At 37.9% G+C, this 19,454-nt stretch overlaps 1 protein-coding gene across 5 annotated transcripts in view; it reads left to right on the top strand.

Annotated features, from left to right (window-relative positions):
* Positions 1 to 1,001: 1,001 nt before the first annotated feature.
* msi (RNA-binding protein musashi) overlaps positions 1,002 to 19,454 on the top strand; it is an 87,899-nt gene continuing 69,446 nt past the window's right edge. For 4 of the 5 annotated variants that reach the window (XM_070281974.1, XM_017248904.3, XM_017248903.3 and 1 more), the window contains exons 1-2: positions 1,002 to 1,197; positions 4,398 to 4,820. In XM_070281974.1, coding sequence (XP_070138075.1) covers positions 4,714 to 4,820 — 107 coding nt within the window. In that variant the 5' untranslated portion in view covers positions 1,002 to 1,197; positions 4,398 to 4,713. Of the gene's footprint in view, positions 1,198 to 3,394; positions 3,499 to 4,397; positions 4,821 to 19,454 lie in introns of those variants that run through there. The other variant, XM_017248902.3, reaches the window with a different exon arrangement.

Genomic DNA, 19,454 nt, shown 5'->3' with positions numbered 1-19,454 from the left:
CGCGGGTGTGTTACCGATTGGTAATTGAGGTGGGTGCAACAGGCGAAATAATTTACATATTCGATTTTTATAGCTATTTAAGGTGTTATTTTAATAATGTTTAGCTTTGTTAAATTTGTTGCATTTTTTCTAATTCTATTAATTTAGTATTTACAAATAACTTTATGACCCAGTTTACTCAACTAAAGAATTCTTTTAAATTCAGGAATATAATCCGATTTTATCTTCTAATAATTTAATATTTAATCTTAATATTTTAAATCTTTTATAATAACATTTTGGATTATCCGTGTGAGCCCGTTTTTATCCACACAACAGTGAGCAACAACAACAGTCCGCAGCAGCACTCAAGACCGGAAGTAAGAGAGAGCGATACAACCAAAAGTTTTCGCCGTCACACCGAATGGCGTTTTTTGAGCGACTTCGCCGCAAACAGAGCTTCTCTCTCTCTCTCTGTGTATCTTGTATCTTTTTATTCGGGAGAGCTGGCAAACATTGTGGTTTGTTTTGTTAGTGGGGAGACTTTTATGTTGTGGGTGGTTGTTGCTGCAAGAGACAAAAGAAAAACCCAACTCACTGTGAGCACCATTGAAGCCACATGGCTCAAATCTCTCGCTCTAAAAAGGTTTTGTTTTTATTATACCCCTGTGATCCAATTTGTAGAGTATTTTAATTCGATGTATCTGGAGATGAAAAATTGTGAAAAACAGCTTAGGATATTTCTGAATTATTTTAAATTTTAAACATGAAACCTAAAAGCAAACAAACCATAAAATTTTTCAAATAATTATTTTATTTGAAAAATGTTTATTAAAAACTCTCTTATTAAAACAATAGAATGCCGGGTATCTTATAGTCTGAAAATATATCTTATGCTTTCCGAGCGAGAACTAGGCAGAGAAATATTGAGAGGCAGAGAGAGAGAGGCAGCCGCACTGCAAACTTTCGGATGGCGCTTTGCTGGGCCGCTTGTATCTGTATCTTTCAGTTTGCTTGCGACCGTTACAACCGCCAGTTGAACGATTCAAAACGGAGCGATTCGTGGATTCGTTGACATCGTGTCGTCGTCGTCGTTGATTTCCGTTTTGTGTATCAAGCCAGGTCTTGACTCGATTCTCAGTTCTCGGCTCGGTTCGAAATCGGCGAATGGAAACCAAACAAAATTCCAATTAAAATTCTGTTTGGCGCGCATTAAAAGTAAATTTTAATTTAACCCCTCAAGTGCAGTAGCAATTCGAGAATTGAAAAAAGCAAAATATGTTTTGATATATTTTTTGTTCTCGCCAATTGCATGACCACACAGCCAACTGAATTAAATTACGTGTTAAATTGTTAAACAAAATTAACAAACCGCATCCACAAACAGATCCGAGTGCAACGCCTTTGAGCCATGCAAATTAATTAAAAATACGATCCGTGCATGTTATAAGTACACAAAGTCATCAAGATTTATTTAAATTAACTTACAGATACTTCAATGACTTGAGCGACTAAATAAAATATGTATTTCATGGCTATTAAGATTATAAACAAAATTCATCATTAAATCTAATATCAACTTTCATGGTTTATAAACTAATGATATGTTTAACTAATGAATCTTGAAACATAAATCGAATTCGACTTGCATTCGACTTTATAAAAAACTTATAATCAAGCACAAAGGCGAACATAAAAATAAAACAAAGAAATTGTTGATAAATTAAGTAATTTAAGAAAACAATAAAACCGCGATAAGCTAATTACTGGAAGTATATATAATTATGCTTTCATAATGGAGATAAGGCTCTTCTGATCGGGTTCCCCAATCAAAGTGTAATCAAATTATTACAGCGCGCCAGAGTTAGATAAACATTTGTTCCTTGGGGAAGCCTTATAAAAGCCATATCAAGCAAAAAACTCAATATTCAAAGCACAAAAAAGTCCAATATCAAAGTACAAGCTGCGGTTGTTGTTTATGATTGTGTGTTGGCGACTTGCTCAGTTTTATCAATTACATTTTTGTGTTGCTGGCGTTGTTTTAGTGCGATAAGAAACCCGAGTCTATGATACACTTCAAGGAAACCAAAATATGTATGAGAAACGGATGATGTGACGGTAATGAAATGTTGTATTGGAGTTCTGATTTTACATGAAGAAAAAAAGTAAACAAAGTTGAAAAACCTCAGATCGTGCTTTTATACAATATAAACTGATGCCTTCTGGAAGTGACAATTAAATTAAGACGGCTTAAATCGAACTCGCAATATATGAGGAGCATTTTGCAACTGAAATTGAGTTGTGAATGTCGTATAAATCAGACCGAGATAGCGGGCAATCCTTCCCAGCACTTGAGTGTGACAATTAGTCTTTGTTTTTTTTCATTAAGCAATTAAAAACAAACAAAAAGCTTTTTTATACGGACAGAGCAGTAAGAAACAAAAAAAAGATTATACAAAATAAACAAAGAAAGTCAAAATGTATTCAAAAACTTGGAAACATACAAAAAGGAATTTTCCGAAGGCTAAAATTATTACTTCATCAGCGTAGAAGATACAAAAATTATAAAATATTTATGAAATAAAAAGACAGCTCACTTAGAGTGATATTTTTATGGGGAAATAAATAAGCTATTCCGTTAAAAAGAATTTTAACACATAGGGAGCAAGCGAGTCTATTTAGTTTCGAAAAGTTAGTTTATGAGTCTTTAAGTAAGCAGTTCTAAGTAAGCTATTACTGGTTAGTACTTTGGTGGAAATAAATATTTAATTTTAGATAGTCACCAACGTTTTAAGTATTTATTTATAGGGAATATGACTTATGTTGACGAAGTGGGCTTAATTGAAAATAGTTTTAAATTTCAGTAAAATATTAAACAAATGAAATTTATTATATATTTTTGGATTGGATATTTAGAAAGACTTTATTTAGATATATAGACTTTAAGTCCTTGTTTCAGAGTCTTTTGAATTGGCTAAAAACCACTGTAAACCGAAGAACAAAACGCGCTATAAAGACGCTCGTTCGTCGGCTCAGTCTGGTATATAGGCCTATTGTCTGGGGAAACTGCATGGAACTGCACATCGGAAATGATTATGGGGACTCGAAAGGAGCGCGAGTCGCAGCGGGGAAAGGGCGGAACAGGGGGACGAGGGCGGCACGTCATTAACTGACTCACGATGCACATGGCCGCATGTTGCATCCAAGGGGTTTTTTTTTCCGAATTTTTTTTTGAGTAGTTTATAACCCAAGCCTGGCTGTCCTGCAGGAGAGGCGAACTCAGAGAGCGCCGCGGGGCTTTGCAGAGCTTCAGCGCAGAGAGCGAATGTATCTGCGGCGAAAGTATCTGTAGCTCTTCGCTGGAGCCTGAAACTTTTCGCAGCCGCTCCTTGGCCGTCAGTTGACAAAAATTCCTTGTGCTGAGCGGACGGATACTCGACTTTGGGTTTTTGAGATTTTTGCGAGCGTTCCGTGTAATCGCTGTCGTCATATCGTCACGCGTCGTTTATTTGCAAGCCAGTGAGTGTTGGGGTGTATAGGTGGATCTGGGTATCTGTGTGTGCGTGTAGTAAGTGACTCAACTTCAAGTGGGGGACGCTGAGTTTCTTCTTTATTTCGTTCGTAAGCTGCTTCACTTTTCGTTTCGCATATTCTTTTGCGGCGAATTCAATGACGTCGCAGAAAACGTTGTTTTGTGCGTCTTCTTGCCATGAATCTATGCTACGCCATGCCATGCCATGCCAAGAGTGTGCGTGTGTTTTTTTGTGCTCGGGCAAATCGATTTAATTTATGAAAAATTAATACAAAAACCGGCACAAATACTAGTTCCTCCCAAAAACTATAAACGTCAGAATAGCATGGCGAAGCGGAGTGTTTTTGTTGCTGCATTGTGGTATACGATTTTAATTAAAAGCCGTGTGTGAAATATTATCAAACCGCAGCAGCAGCAACAACAAAAAGGCAACATTTTATCACCATTTTGAGAGCAGCACGCACGTGTGTATGAGTGTATCTGTGTGTGCCTGTTTGTGTGTCGCATGCTGTATGTATGTGTTGAAAAAGCCGGCAATGCCAAAAGAGAATTCAGCATTGAGCAGCTGAACGGCAGAAACCGACAAGAAACGTCAAAGAACGAAAGTAAAAGCAATAAGCCAAAAAAAAAACAATAAATGCAACCAAAAAGCCATAATGCCATAAAAACTTAATTTATAAAATACCAGAGGAAATGGAATTTTAAATCAATGTGAATGTGACGCAAAAACAATGCAAATTAAACATTAAAAAACAATAATGAACCCCAACAAAAAACTCTTAAAATCCTATGTTAAATAATTAACGCTTAAAGTTAATAAGATCTCATATTATTACCTGAAAAATGATTTAACCAATTTATTTTTTAAATTGTATCTTTCATTTAGAAAATCTTAACAACTTCATCAGTTAAAAATATGATAATTACCTAAAAAGGAAACCAAGTGTTTGTGTGGATAAACTAAAAAGTGAATTTAAAATTGAAAAATAAAAACAAGAATATTTGGTGAAATCGCAATACAGTGATTTTTGTTGCTTCTGAGTTTGGGATAAACAAAAAAAGCCTTCAAAATTTACTGCTTCACCGGCTTTGGCAACTCCATCTTCAAAATAAATACCAACAGCAACATCAACCCCCCCAGTGGCACTAGTACCACCCATCTTGAGATTCTGCACCACCACCACCCAGAAAACAGTGCGAGAATGCTGTTTGAGAATCCGGCTGTTCCGGCAAAGTTGCCGTTTCCATATAACGTGCCACCGCCTCTTCAGGCGGCGGCAGCAGCAGCGGCTGCTGTGCCAAATTTAAGGTAAGTTTTATTCACAAAAACAGTTGAAAAATTTAGTTAAATTGGCTTAAACAATTTTTGTTAGTACAAGGAAATATGGGGCTTGAAAATCATAAACGTTGAGACATTTTTATCATGAGAAATATATTCAAAATCCGACATTACAGATATTTTTCTACGTGCAACCCGCCACCCATTGCTTCACCCACCCCAAAAGACCGAGAACTCTGCCCGTCTCAAGGCCATTAAAGGCGTTAATGCGAGGTTTTCTTCTGTTTTTTTTTTCACCAGCTTTTTTATCCAACTTTGCCACAGTGGCATATTTATGAAAATTATTTTGCTCTTTGCTTCTTTTTAAATTTTTCATCAGGCACTCAGCTTGAAGCTGCTTCTCGTTTTTGGCTCACTCCCAAGCGATAAGAGCCAACCTATAATTTTTTTTAAGTTGATGTCCGCAAATTGCATTCATTTATTAGATGAGATTGAGGGCGAGGTTTACGCTGAGAGTGGTATTAATATTCATTTTGACTGTTACTGGACAGGGGACTGTGGGAATATTTATGTATAATACTTCAAAGAGAGTTTTTGATTCTACATTGCGATTGTACAATGATTTTAGTGGTAACAAAAGAAAAAATTAAATTAGGAGCACTCTTAACAACTTCAATGTTGATTTTTTAGTCACTTTCTCTCAAAAATAATTAAAGCAAATTACATTTTATTCTCTGAATCACATTCAAGCGTTGTAAACCGACGCATTTTTACGAGCTTAGTAATAAATGATGGTAGCCTTGGGTGGGATTATTAATGCCCTGATTTTGCCTCAAGTGACGTTCGTAATGAACCATTTTGTGCCAGAAAAGTAAGAGTAAACAGCTTTTGAGAGAACCTCCAGTCCACAAAGGAAACACTGCGGTTAAAAAAATAAAGTCAAGTTCGCTACTGGGACATGCCCGACTTTTAATATTAAATAACGATCGTCTGGCGCCAAACAATCAAGAGTTTAAAGTTTCTTCGAGTTTGTCTTTCCAATTAGCATTTTGTTTATTATTTCATAATTTTTTTCATGACATGTGCCGCACATTTTTGGTCTAAAAAGCACTAGAAATGGGTTTTCACTAATGAAATCAATGAATTTTTTATGATTTATCTTAATTTTTGTTTTTGAAGCGGGTACCTTCCTGTTGACTGCTTATCCCAGCTATTTTTAGCCCAAAAGAATAGCCATAGAAAGATTACGAAATTTAAAAAATATTCTTTATGACACTTGAAGCCAAAAAAAACAACAACAACAAGGAAAAATCGCTCATCGATGGTCGAAGCATAGACAAAGCGTTGATTGGATTTAAAGTGACAGTAATAAATGACAACAAAGGCATGTTTCCTAAATATATAACGTATACGTACTGTATGTACGTATATAAAAAGTATGCTGAGTAGAAAAAGAACTTGGCTGGCTGACTGAACTTGCACTAGATGAGATAGACAGACGATTCGGGGAAGACGAGAAGCCAAAGAACGTGCTAAATAAACAGACATCGTCGCCACATTTTCGATTTGACACACTGACGGGGCAAACAAATAGCAGAGGACCCGGGGTGTACTCCCACAGATCCTCAGCTCATCACATTTCTGTTTTCCGTTTTTCCATGAGCAGGCAAATATTTTTTCTTCGGCATCCTCAGAATTTATCTTCCCAGAGGCAGAGCCCACTGTAACTTGAGGCATTGAAAAATAAGTATCTGAATTCTTGGCTCTTGTCCTCTGTTCTTTGGGGTTAATTGTGCGTTTGTTTAAATGCATTTAGTCCGAGCATAATTAGCCAAATTGTTAACTTAAATATTTTAGTTTTGGTAGGCGCAGTTGGCTACTCAATTGGCTGTGAATATAGTCACAGCTAAACTGAATTATCTTGCATCCTTTGATTCATCTGAGTCTCACTGTTGCTGGCATTGGGGTCCAACCCTGCTCAGGTTCCGCCGCAATTAGTCAAGCCCCAGGTCGATCATTTGATTTGCTTTATATGCAACAGACACTCTAGTAAATACGAATCACTCGGCAATTATATTTATTTTATTTGCCGCACTGCTTGCATATTAATCGAGGTGAGCGCAGCTTATACCTATGTACATGTAATTTGTATCTATATTTTGAAATAAGTTGACATACGTGGTCGGCAGGTAACTTGTCCCCACTTCCTTGAACTGACTTTTACTCTCAAGCTCTGGGTATTAGGATTTTCATGTGATACAATCAGAAGAGTATCTGGCAGATGTCTAATGAACTTAATGAATTTTAAATGAAAATCTCAATCTTGCGGGACAGACAAGCGAGCATTATTCTGCGGCCCCCTGCCAGACCTCTTTTACGCTTTCTACCTTCCCTTTTCATGGGGTTATTAAGATGTTACCTAAAAGACACTTTTCCCAAAATTTTTCGTTATTGTGCGCATTTGAAATAAATTTTTCTTTTTTGGTTTCCCTATATATGTTTTGTACTCGCACTTCTGCCAAGTTTTTACACTGCTGCTGCTGCCGAGTGATTATTCATAAGACTTCTCTGGGAGATTTGTGTGTCTGCGGTGTGCCGGGGCGTTTTGACTGACAGCTACAACGGCTGTTCTTATTAAGGTAGCAGCACCACCAAAAGCTCCACCACCATCGAAAGTGGCACACCAACGCCCACATAAGAGATTTATTTAACTGCGTATCTGCGAGTGCCTGCCCAGACTACTTACTTAAGTTGATTAATCTACAAATGTGGCGGATTTCTGGTGGGGGACATTTTTCAACTGGATAACATTTGTCTCTTACAAGTGATATGAGGTTTTTTGTTTTAAACTGGTTACTATAATCCAATTTCATGCGAAACACATAAAGTATGTTTCTATACAAACTTCAGCCGATAAACTTTTGCGTCCTAAGGTCAGTTGCATGTTGCCATATATTAGAAACTTTGTTTCGGAAGACTTTGTGCTAATTTCGTTGAATGTTGTATCTGGCAAACTCATTATCCGTCCATCGAATTTATCTACCCACACGCACTGTGTCGGCAGTTATAACTGTAAGACTCGATTCAATTGTTCTCACATGCTCGCCACTCGAATGGCCGCAACAAATTGACCGACCAGACAATCGGACAAATGGACAACTCATCTCTCATTTGGACTGGGCATGACATGCCGGAATAGAAATAATAAAAATAGACAAACCAACAGAAAAATAAAACAAAATTGGAATGGTAAAAGTTGGCTCAACTTAAAGTTCCTTGACATTGGCCAAAGATGTATTGAATGTATCTGTAAAATATGAAGTACATCTGACGGATTCGGTCGAGTTACGAGTGTCGGATTTGGTAGTTAACATGGCTTAGTTAAATGGAATTGCATAACTTTAAACGCGTTCGAGCATCTCTGCAGAATGCAGAATGAATACTAGGAAACGGCTGAATGAAAGGCACATATGATTTTTTTTTTTAGATTTTTTTCCAGCAGATAAAATTGTAAAAGTTGCCAAGTCTGCTTTTACTGTCAAGCGGCCATGGCATTTTCCTATATGCGGTCGGCAACTTTTGAGCATTTTTTATCCAGCTCCTAGCCCCCCTTTAGGTCCATAATAGTGTGGGCGGGCGTATTTCAATTATTTGCACGAACCGCAATCTAGAGGATGGGGGAACCGGGGCTCCAGCCCGAAATGCGTATGTTTTTGCAGTTTAAATGAAATGCCAGCCTGAATGACTACCGAGCTGAAAGCTCTCCTTGCCGAATTGTGTGCAAATACTTTACCCAAGATTAGAGATTCAGATACAAAATTCATAGATAGAAAGCTTTTCCATACATATTTTGATACGCATAACGATAAATTGTTTGTTTTCGTTATCGTTATTAAAATGTCTAATGAGTTGCATGTGATTTAATGGCTGGCATTCATATGAGGATACAGTGAATACAGGTGAGAGTGAACTTACTCTAAGGGCCTTGGTGATTGGATACGACAATTCATGTTTTCAAAAATATATCTAACTTTCCTCAGGCAGCTGAGTGCTGAGTGAGCTGCAAACTAAATCGAAGGGAAAATGTACTTTTGTTTATTTACAAACGAGTCTATTTGATTTTTGCTCAACCTTGGTATCGAGTGATATCATTAGGTGCCAGGCAAATTTATTTATTTGTTTTTGTTTACTTCTTTTGCAATTTCCCCAGTAAGAAGTAAGAGCACACACATATCCACATGTCGCCGTATTTCACGATTTATGCATCACAAGTCCGCACTCAATTTCTGTATAAAACTGCTGCTTCAAGGGATTCCATATGTAAATTTTCCTTTTATGTGGAGAAGGCAAGCTTATGTACAAAACGGCTACAAATATGTGGGTGTAAATGTATATGGGAAAAATATTTATATAAACGTATATATAAAATGTGCGAAGAAAAACTCTTTCGTTTGTTATTTGCCATATGAATGGGGGAAAATTGCATTTTCTCAAGTGCAGGGCCGCATTAAATTATGCACATATCGTAGAAGGGTGCCTTTCTCTTTGAAATGAAACATTTCGCAAAAAATTCCGAGCATGGCATTCTCAAGATTTTGAAGCACTGTGAGAACCATGTCAGAGCCAAGTGAAAACAAAATGAATGCACATTAAGTCATGAGGTTAAATATGACATTAACGGACATGTGCTTTAAAGAAGAACATTACCAATGATCCCACCAGATCACCCTCAATTAATATTTTCGCCCTGATTCGTTTTATATGTGAAACCAGAACGCTTACCAATTATATTTAAAGATCCGTCCTACATTTTCCTAATCAATTACAATCAATTTTCTTTTCCAATCGCCCCCTCGTAGATTTAATTTTATATCTAACTGGGTCGATCGCCCCAAACTTTTCTCGGACCGCTTGTCGCTGTCAATTTTGTTAAATGTTTTTGAGGAATTTGTAAAAACAAATTTAGCGACAAGATATTTGCAATTTTTTTACTGATGTGCCAAATACAAATTGAACAAGAATTTTTATGTATGAAATATTTTTATTTATGGTGTAAATAGTTCTTGTACCGTGTTTACAAAAAAGTGAAATTATTTCAGCATGATGTTCTGCTTTTTTTAGTGGCCGTGCAAATTGGAATTTGTGGGTTAAGCTTTTCACTGAATTTCAATTGAGAACATTACAGAATTGAATTGGGTATCAAAAAAAAATATTCAGCATAATACCCACGCCGAACTACATAAATGAAGCCATTGCCTTGCCACCTCCAACTTCTCCATTTCTATCAATCTTGCGGCAAAGCCCTGGTATAACTCTCAAGAAACAAGTAATGAGCGTCTCATTAAGAGTTGCTTTTTGTGTTGTGTTGGCCTGGCTCGGTAGTGGCCTGGCTGGTGGCTTGTAAATAAGTTTGGCCCATTGCGCATTTAGTTCATTAACCTCTCCAACTACAATTGCTGTAAATTTTTCGCTTTTGTTGCCTGGCTATGCTGCTGCTACTGCTGGGAGTTCATTGTTGGGCCGCAAGAAAGCTAGCTGCCCACAAGCTGCTGGCCTAACAAAATGGTTATAAAAAAATACAAAATTGTTTGCTACTCATGCCCTGATGCCAATTAAAGTGCGACCGACCTCTCGAGTCTACGCTCCTCTTGTGGGGGCGTGTTCTTCTCCCTCGACAGAAAGCCTGCCGCTCGGCTTGGCGCTCAGCGTCTTGTTAGCCTGGTTAGGGGTTACAGCGAACAATTACTTAAAATTAGCTATAGCCACCGTCAGTAGCTGAGCCACCACGCCATAAAAATCTTTCTTATAAAAGTCAAGTTTGGATCGCGTCTTTGGCTAAAGTTTCCCTGGGTGGCAAAAAAAGTTTATTGAGTTGAATGGGAGGTAGTTTTTTCTGATTATTTACTCAGTCGAGTGGCTTTGGGCGTGGCTTTCTTACAAAAGCGATTTTCAGGCAAATAAGTACCTACCGAAGCCTAAGATTTAATTAATATTAATGTATCTACTGGATGCAGGAAAGTTTAGAAACTTATGCAGACGGGAGCCACTATCACTTTCAGTGCCAACTGTGACAAAACAATTTCAAATAATTAATGTCAAGAGCAAACCCATAAACAAAATACCGAGTGTATCGAAATTTGATGTATGTGCTTTGACAGTATCTGATTATTGGCCAGCGTATCTATCGGTTACATATGTGCGCACAAATATCTTCCAAGTATACACAATCCCAGTAGATATATGTGTATATAATGTATGTATATTTATCAGAAGTTAGAGCGGGTGTCTTGACTGCTACTGGTGCTGCTTTTGCTTTCTGCCTGACCGAAGGAATTTATATTATCGATAGGTTATAAATTGAAGACAATGAAATCAATTGATTGGCATTTGTGAGCCGTCTGGGAAGGTGATTGGATGGGGGCATTATTATGGCATCTGGGTGTGCTTCGTTAGGCATTTGTGGCCATACTTTGACCCCGTTCGATCGCCGATCCGAATGCATTTTATTCTAGACTCGGGGGAGAAAACTTATAATTACGCTTCAAATATCTCAATTTCCAAGACCGGTTTTCTCGAGCTTTATCTCCACCTCTGTGGTTGCCATGGCGATCTATTCAATATGCACATTGGTAGAAATCGATTCTATTTTTAATTTGCCTCATGAATGGCCAACGAAGTGTTACCCCTATATCGATACATATTTGAATTTTTGGCAACATAGTTTTCCATTTCTCGTTCACCTTTTTGGTGCCAGTGGCAGTGGCATGGGCAGGGGCAGTGCCAGTCCGATTTGTCACAGACACTTTCTGATATATTTTGTTCAGTTTGCTTTCGTTTTGTTTGGATTTTGGCATTTGCGTTAATCTTACTAAGAGCTGTGCAAAATGTTTTCGCAATAGCTACAAATTTTATGGCAATTTATTTTGTCATAAATGTATATAGTTTTTTTTTGTAAATAACCTCTTTCTGTATACATCAACTTGAAGGCTGCTGCGCCCTCAAAATGTATAATTTCTTTGGTCTTTGATGGCAGCCGCCTCTGTGCGATATGCATGGACGCAATTATTTTGAAGATGATGAATTTCATTTCAGTTTTGAGATTTAAATAAATCTTATGTTTGTTCGCCTTGAGATGCAAAAGTTATTGATATGCTTTTTCGGCAATTTGCCTTACAAGCAAAGTCAATCATTAACTGACAAAACTTTGGTAATTCTTAGGCCACAAAAGGGATTAGCTTGGCATGTCAAATGCAATGCTTCCGACCAGCAAGTCAAGCAAAAAACTTAAAGATAATTTTTAATCAAATATCACGAAACCAGAGGGTTGTACTCCTTTCCAGCTTTTCCATTCCCATAACCGTCAAAAGCATCAAAGACTTACTATTTTTCTTGCTCGCTTGGCCAAACAACAGAAGCATTTTAAGCCACTGGCAGACCAGAAAAAAGGCCACCACCTCTTGTTGTGGAGAATTTTGCACAATTTGAGTGTCTAAGCAGCCACAAAATTGTGAAACATGCAATGCCAAAAGCCACACAAACGCCACATCTTGTAGGCCAATATGAAATGTTTTTTATGGGAAATGTATCTGGGAGATACATCAGCGTTAGCCCGCCTCCATGTCGTGTCGATTTGCATGACAGTTGGGAAAAAGCTCCCGTTTACTTTCCTCCATTTCCCTTTTGTCCATTTGCAATTGATGCCTGTTTTTATCTCGAAATTTTTTTATAATGAAAGAATTCCCAGATAATTAAGTCAGGAAAATTCCAAGATAATTGTTAAATCTAGTATGTGATTCGGAGTGGAAAATTAAAATTAATGCTTTGCATGGGAGTTATTTACTAAGCCATTCAATCATGCAAATTTTAAACACCCAGTTTTTTTCAGAGAATTCCGTTTAAAATTATGATTTTGCATATCTCTGTTGTCACATTCCTGCAAAAGTTGATGCAGTTCATGCTGAGAAAATCGTAGGTCGGACATATTATCTTGTCATGGCAGTATAAATATTTTTTTAGTCTTGTTTTTAAGCTTGTATTCATTTTTTGTTCTGTCCACCGGATGCATAAATAAGTGACAAACCCGGGACGCTTGCTAGTGGTTTGTTCGCGCTTTGTTTTTGCAGAGTTTCCGGCATCAGTTTAAGAAAAGAAATACGTGCAGAGTCGCCTCTTTATCTGTATTAAGATATCTTATTTGGTTATGTTTTACCTCGAAGGTTTTTATGTAAATTCAATATTTTTGACATTGAAATGTGGACTGTGGGAAATTGTGGGGTAATTGGAATGAAACTAGCAAAATGCTACAAGATTAAAGTATTAAAGTATCGCAATTAATTAATAATCAAATGTTAAGCACACACAGAACATTGTCTAATCGCAAAACAAGTTAAAAAATTGACAAATGTTAGAAAGCCAATCGAGAGACACTTTAAACATCCATCAAAATCAAGAACATTCAACAATTTGCCATAAAATCGTTTATTTTTTCTGCAGGCTCCGTGGGAAATCAATCGAGTCACTTAACCATGGCCTAATCATAATTGAAATCTTCTTTTCGGGCATTATGCAATAGCCGCCACTCAACTGTGTCAGATACAGATACCGAAGAGTTGGCCAAGAGGAACAAAAAGTATCTGTCTGCTCAACCAATATCTGCCCCCTCCTCTGATCTATTAAACCAAAAAATGCACAACGAGAGAGAACCAGTTTTCTGTGCTAAGCCAAATCGTTTCCCTTCAAAAATCGTAGCATACGCTAGAAAAGACTTAACAAAACAAAGAACTTGGGCTCAGGCAAAATCCGATTTTGGCTCAAACACAGAGATACATACAAGTATAGCCGAGCTTTGCTCGATGTTGTTTTTCATTTTCGGCGGATTTTGTCTTATTTGTTTCGCTTGAGCAGACTCGGATTTATGATTGCTGCAGGAGGCCCCCATTCTCGAGTGCGAAATAAAATTTTATTGAGTGCTTGCCTCATTAGCAGAACGGAATGGGTATTGGCTAAAATCAAACGATTTGGTCAACTTGCAAACAACTGGCCAAAAGATGTCAAATGCCAATGGGAAATGCCAAATGCAATTAGTTCGGGTCCAATTCAGAATTGGCACTTGCTAGCCTGCTGCTTATTTTCATGGCAGCTGCTAGATTGTTTAAAACTTATCTAATTAGTTTCTCTGCTAATGCATAACTTTAAAGCTTAAACTCGACCAGCTGTTCGGATGCAACATCCCACATTCGGTTTCACTTTCACATAATTGCCACATAATTTTGGCCTCCAGTCGAGATAGTTGGCCAAATAACTTGTTTTTGTTGGTAACAGCCCAGGATAGCTGCTCACGATTTGGTCAGTTTTGTTTTTCTGAATTTCTCGTGAAAGTGAAGGCTAAAATTTAAGTTTTATACGTATATGTATGTAGATGAAGTTTAATTCAAAGGAAGTGGAACTCTGTTAGTTTATTGATACGGTTTCCAAATCCCCTTCCCATTAAAAATATTTGCTCTCAAGTAACTACGTTTTGTAAATAAAAATCTCAGATTTTACACTTATTTTTGAGAAACGCAAAACCTTATCCCACACAATTGTAGAGTCCACTCAAGTTTTATTTATTTGTTTAATTTCCGAGAGGCCCTACTCTGGTTGCCTCTTCCACGGAAGAGATTAATGTTACCCACTGGTAATCAAAATTTGATGCCTCTGCGGCGATAGGCGTTGGGGACTTGAGACTGGAGACCCCCCCGTATGCATCTGTAAACAATTCTAGGCTTGAACAGTCAACGACCTTCGGCTGGTCAGCTCCAAAGCAATGACAGTCGTCCGGTGCCTTAGCTTTAATTATCTGGGACTCGGATGGTATGGAATGAAATGGAGATGGAGAGACTGTGGGAGTATGGGCCTCCCATTGGCAAAGCCCATTACCATTTCATTAACATAGACATAAAAAGTCTGCGTTCCCCTTTTCGGCCCACTGCCCACCGGTTTCCCACCCAAAAACCCCCTCCAGTGTTTTCTGCTCACTGTTCGCTGACTGACTGCCTTCTGGTTTTGCGTGTGTATTGAAATGAAAACACGTGTTGCGGCCATAAACAAAGAAATTGGTAAATGGCAAGCGAAAAACAAAACAACGACTGCAAAGAAAAAAATTGCCAAAAAAGTCGGCCTAGCGTGAAAAACACACGCACACCCAAGCACCCCGCCATACACACTCACAGAGGGTCCACAAAAGTGGGCAATGCCTGTTTGTTTTTATATTTTTCGGCGTGGCTCCTTTCGCCAAGTCAAATCCCCATTTTCTGTTGGTTTTTAATACGTTTTCCAAAAAGGAGCTCCAAAAAGAAGCAACACAAAAATAAATGAAAGCAAAATGTTTTCGGACGGTATACTTGGCTTTGAAGTTGGTATGGGAAGTTGGCTTTAAATGATCTTGAACAATTTTATTAAAGCTACAAATTTTGAAAGGATTTCAATAAAGGTTAATTAAAGCTGGGAACTATTATAAAAACTTTAATTTGAAAATCTGAGGTATTAGAGGTATTAGCTTTCTAATAGAATAAGATGTCAATACTTCAATGTTAATTCTTAAGTATCTTTCCTCTGATTTTAACGACAAATCTTCAATACCTAACCTTAAATTTCCTATTTTTTAAAGTTTAAAATAAAGTTTATAATCACCGAATTACTCCCGCGATTTAAGATGTGCGATATGTGACAACGTCTCTCGTTTAAAGTGTGAAATCCTTTAATAGATCCTTCCTTTTATTACGAAGATAAATGTCTTTTATTAGATCATCTCTAACTGATTTCACACTAAAAACTCGTATGAAAAATCGAAATCCCTATCTGCTAAAATAAAAAGCGTTTTCAGGGAAAATAACGTGTGGGCAATGCCACTGGCACTGTCGCCTATCCAAAGCTTTGACAATTTCCGACACATCGACACTTGCAGGCCCCCGACCCCTTTGATTTATCCCCTCCACGACCCCCCTGGGGAGTGTGAATAAAATGTTATCCACAGACTGCGTGTGGTAATCTAACAAAAACGAAAAGTAACAAAACGGTTCGGAAAATGAAAGAAAAACGTATATGGCATCCACATATAAAGAAAGAAAACCCGCTGCAACTTATAACTGACTGGCCCCGATTGACCCCAAGCCCCTCATTTACCCCTTTCAACTGAAAATGCAGGCGGCCAGCTGTGTTGATTTTCATTTTCAGCACGACTGGGTGATGGGGGCGTGGCGGCGCCCCCTTTTCGCATTGATTGCGTTACAATTTCAGGTTTCTGGTTTCAGCTTTAGCTGCCAGTCTACTTCTACTTTTTATTTATTTTTTTCCTCTTACTGGCTGAGGCCTTAGCTTTGGCTTTGTTTTTGTTTTACCGGCTGTGCCACAAAACGTGTCCGATGCTGTTGCTGTAGTTGTTGGTTTTTCTATCTGTCTGCCACAAGCGTTGGAGTTGATCTTTATCTGTATCTCCGGTCGCTGGTTCAGGCTCTATGGATGTATTTACAGTAAGGCCCGTATGGAGACTATAAGTAAAACAGGGAATTTTGGTTTTTTCAAAGCCGCCAAAGTATATTTTTAAATTAGTTTAAGGTTTAATAGCTAGTTAATACATTATTTTTATGGAAAATCCTTTACCACTTTTATTACATTTTCTAAAATAGAATAATTTAAAACAAAATATTTCAATTCTAAGCTACATATATTGTTTAAAATATCTTAAAGTTTCTTTACGAAAGCAAGACTGTAGACCTGAGTTACTGCCCTGGCTTGGCTTGGCTTGGCCTGGCTTTTGGCTCTGACATGGCCACGGCTCAACCGGTTTTGGCCTATCCGAGCATTCGGTTCAGTTCAGTTCTCCGCTCTCCATTTCGTTTCGTTTTCATTTCGATTTACGAGCGCAAAAATTAAAACCAAATGAGTGGAGCAGCAAACTGCTCTGGTTGTTATTGTTTTGCTGGCCTGGCATTAAAAAGCTCCAGTCGGCCCGGCCCGTACCCGGAGTCAGAGATCTTGAAATTTGTGGTCGAGCCCGGGAGGCGAAAACTCTTCCTGCGTTCAGAGATCATGAAAAAAATGGAGACCATGGCATGGGGTTTGAATCGAATCTAAGTATTACAACTCTCGGGGCGGTAATCTGTAATCTGGTTCAATTGAGTCTCTGCCCCGCATGCAGAGTTATATAAATGGAAGCTGACCGTAAATGGCCTGGGTTTATTATTATTATTGTTATTGCTGCCGTTTGCGTTGTCTTTATTTGGTGGCAAAAATAATGTCGCATTAAATAAATTATTTCACATCGTTGGGTTTTTTGGTACATGAATATATGTACATATATTCATATGTTCATATATATATATTCGCAAACATCAACTGACTTTCATTTCCTGCAAAAAATTGCAGTTTTATTTTATTTTTGGCTTGCTGCGTGGGTGTTGCAAGAATTTCGTTATGGCTTAATAAACCTGTATGGAAATGAAATTGTTCAGTGATTCATTGAAAAAAGTAAACAGTTATTTTTAATATTAACAAAATTGTATATTCAATACTTTTCCTACAGCCATAAAGGTTAAGGACATTTTTCTTGTATCTTTAAAAACTTTCATGGTTTCGAGTTGTCTTTAAAGAGACTTTCAGAAACCATATGACGCACCCGCACCCATAAGAGATATATCCGAAAAATAATACCATAAAACTGGTGAAATAAAAACAATGTCAACCTTCGGTTGAAAAACATTTTTGTGCTAAAGTACTAAACCAAACAGAAATCAACATGTTGGTTGCTGGTTTTGGCTTGCAATTCATCAAAAACTCAAAAAACCAAAACCCTAATCGTTTGATAATGCTTATGTTGTTAGATTGTGTTTGCGGCTGTTGCTTATGTAGTTTTCCTCAAAATATAGATAAACTTATTCCGATTGTTATATGGCTTTTAGGTATTTTTAGTTGTGTTGTTTAGTTAGTGGCTTTTGATGCATCATTGCGTATTTTTAGGGTAAGGTCGATGGTGTCAAAAATGTTTTTCCCATTTTGGGAGCGGCCTTTGTTTATCCAAGACGATGAGAGATATACAAAAACTACAATTTAATGGCTTAATTAGTAAAATTAATGTCTAAACTAATTGGTTTTTATAAAACGGGCAAACAAAATGCTTGCGAAAGGTCAATCAGGAATCTTTTTTTTCATTAATTAATAAACGGAATGGATTCGAGTGGAAAAGTCACAAAACGTGACATGACAGAAATAAGCCAAGTGAAAAGGGATCAGAAAAGAGCAGCTTTGCTGCTATTTTTGCACAAGGCCCTCTCCTAAATTCCTCCCAAGAGCCCGCCTCTGTCTATCCCACGCAAACAAACATTCAATGGGAAAACCTGCTTTTGACAGGCGACACGAAAATTGATTTCCACCATCCGAAAGCGACGGCTGCTGTTTGCAAAAAAAAAACATACATAAAAAAGGAGTTGGCGTGGCGTGGCCTCATGGCGTATGAGTAATATCCGAGAATGAAAGTAAATTTTTCAGTCCCACGAAATCAATATTAGACGGCTAAGCTTTTGGCAGAGGAAAGTGATTACATACATTTCCATCCATATGCAAAACAACTTTGACGTAATATACACAAGAATTTTGGGTGCCTCCTACCATTTTTTCACCCATTTTTCCACCCCTTTTATTTGGCCTTTTGGCCGCCATTAGCCGACCACCGCAACGGGGCCAATCTCACCTGAGATTGCCATGAAATTCGGTTGCTGTTTCTATTTTGCGGCTTGAAGTCAAATTAGAAAAGGAAAAAGAAATAACAAATCTGTGCCAGCAATTGCTGAAAAATTATGAGGCGCATTGGGACATTGGGGTTTCGGCCGATGGGCCACGACGGCATTAAATTAAAAACAGACGCAGCATTTGGCCCACAATTTCGTGCATAACACAAAATCAATTACAATTTTAATTAAATATGCAAAGCTCCCAGAAAGAGCCCCTAGCCAACAAGGCGGAGCACAGTATGGAGAATGGAACTCAATCAGGTAAAATGTCCCCCAGGCAGGTGACGTCTTTTCATAATGTCTTACCTCGGCCACGCCCACCCAAACAATTGGCCGCCTCGGAAAATTCCCCAGGTAGCCAAAAGGGTAAGGCAGCCTTTTAAATATGAATAGCATTGTTGCTACACCCACGAAATTGAAATACTCTTTAAGGCTTAAGTTTTCAGTCGGGGTATATACAGAATAGAAAAGACTTTATAGTTCGGATTATTGAATACAAAATTCTTTGTTTATAGCCTAGTCTCTAGTCTAGACTAGGCTTGGTTGTCTCTCAGATCATCTAAAAAATATAGAATTTTATATGAAAAGTGCCACAGTCCTTGTCCCATCTGGTCATTTAAAAACCATAAAAAATTAATGACTCGTGCGGCCCAGGCTCAAAATTCTTAATTAAATTGTCCCAGGGCAGCAGTTGCAGTAGCAGTAGCTGCTATGACAGATTCCCCAGCACCAAATCAATTACAATTTGCCAGCTCAGACACTTGGATGGCCTAATCCTGTCCAGCCAGCCTCTGTATCTGCATCTCCATCTGCAGTTTTGCATCTTTGATGCCTAAATGGAAATGCGGTGAGCTGGCCCAACGGCAGCACAAGCTCCAACATCTGGCATCTGGTCAAT

Source organism: Drosophila bipectinata, chromosome 3R (genome assembly GCF_030179905.1).
Source record: "Drosophila bipectinata strain 14024-0381.07 chromosome 3R, DbipHiC1v2, whole genome shotgun sequence".
Classification (NCBI taxonomy): domain Eukaryota; kingdom Metazoa; phylum Arthropoda; class Insecta; order Diptera; family Drosophilidae; genus Drosophila; species Drosophila bipectinata.
This window is presented reverse-complemented; position numbering and strand designations above follow the sequence as displayed.